Source organism: Phoca vitulina, unplaced genomic scaffold (genome assembly GCF_004348235.1).
Source record: "Phoca vitulina isolate PV1807 unplaced genomic scaffold, GSC_HSeal_1.0 scaffold5, whole genome shotgun sequence".
Taxonomy (NCBI): domain Eukaryota; kingdom Metazoa; phylum Chordata; class Mammalia; order Carnivora; family Phocidae; genus Phoca; species Phoca vitulina.
In genome coordinates, this window is record NW_022589708.1 from 28,867,157 (window position 1) to 28,868,408 (window position 1,252).

The following is a 1,252-nucleotide window of genomic DNA, read 5'->3' on the forward strand; positions in this document are numbered from 1 at the left end:
GGCCCGGGCGGCGGGCTGCTAGGCGGCTCGGCGCACCCGCATCCGCACATGCACGGCCTGGGCCACCTGTCGCACCCGGCGGCGGCGGCCGCCATGAACATGCCGTCGGGTCTGCCGCACCCCGGGCTGGTGGCGGCGGCGGCGCACCACGGCGCGGCGGCGGCGGCGGCGGCGGCGGCGGCCGGGCAGGTGGCGGCGGCCTCAGCGGCTGCGGCCGTAGTGGGCGCGGCGGGCCTGGCGTCCATCTGCGACTCGGACACGGACCCGCGCGAGCTCGAGGCGTTCGCCGAGCGCTTCAAGCAGAGGCGCATCAAGCTGGGCGTGACGCAGGCCGACGTGGGCTCGGCGCTGGCCAACCTCAAGATCCCGGGCGTGGGCTCGCTCAGCCAGAGCACCATCTGCAGGTTCGAGTCGCTCACGCTCTCGCACAACAACATGATCGCGCTCAAGCCCATCCTGCAGGCGTGGCTCGAGGAGGCCGAGGGCGCGCAGCGCGAGAAAATGAACAAGCCCGAGCTCTTCAACGGCGGCGAGAAGAAGCGCAAGCGGACTTCCATCGCAGCGCCGGAGAAGCGCTCCCTCGAGGCCTACTTCGCCGTACAACCCCGGCCCTCCTCCGAGAAGATCGCCGCCATCGCCGAGAAACTGGACCTCAAAAAGAACGTGGTGCGGGTGTGGTTTTGCAACCAGAGACAGAAGCAGAAGCGGATGAAATTCTCCGCCACTTACTGAGGGGGGAGCGGGAGGTGCAGGGCGGGGCAGAGCGGGGAGCTGAAGGGGCTTTTCGGGGCCTTTCCCTGAGCCTGTTTCCCCTAGATTTGGAGTGTCCGTTATCTTGCTTGCATTTGGGGAGTCCCTCCTAGCGCACTCTCCTCTACCCCCTCTCTGCTCTCCCTGCCCTTTACTAACCTCCCCAGAAAAGAGGACTGCGGTGCTGGGTGTGGACACCGGAGAGCCAGGCTGGGGAGAAAGGGGGAATATTTGGGTGAGTGGGGAGATGAGGGGAAGGAAAGCAGAGACTGGAGGAGGGGTTCTGAGGAGCAGATTGGTTCTGGGGGTTAGGGTGGGGGGGGGAGACTCGGGAAGAGTAGGGAAATGGACTGTTTTTGACCAGAGACACTTGTCAAAATCTCCTGGGGACCAAGGGACTATGTACAAAAACAAACCTACCAACCACCAAAACCAGACAAAGACAAACTAAAACAAAACAGAACAAAAAGATAAAAATGCTTTAGAAACTTAACTCTGGGGA

General features: G+C 63.3%; 1 protein-coding gene across 1 annotated transcript in view; it reads left to right on the plus strand.

The window, feature by feature from the left end:
- The window catches only part of POU4F1 (POU class 4 homeobox 1), a 2,234-nt gene extending 1,502 nt beyond the window's left edge, over positions 1-732 (plus strand). The window contains exon 3 of the mRNA XM_032402532.1: positions 4-732. Coding sequence (XP_032258423.1) covers positions 4-732 — 729 coding nt within the window. The remainder of the gene's footprint in view (positions 1-3) is intronic.
- Positions 733-1,252: the final 520 nt, after the last annotated feature.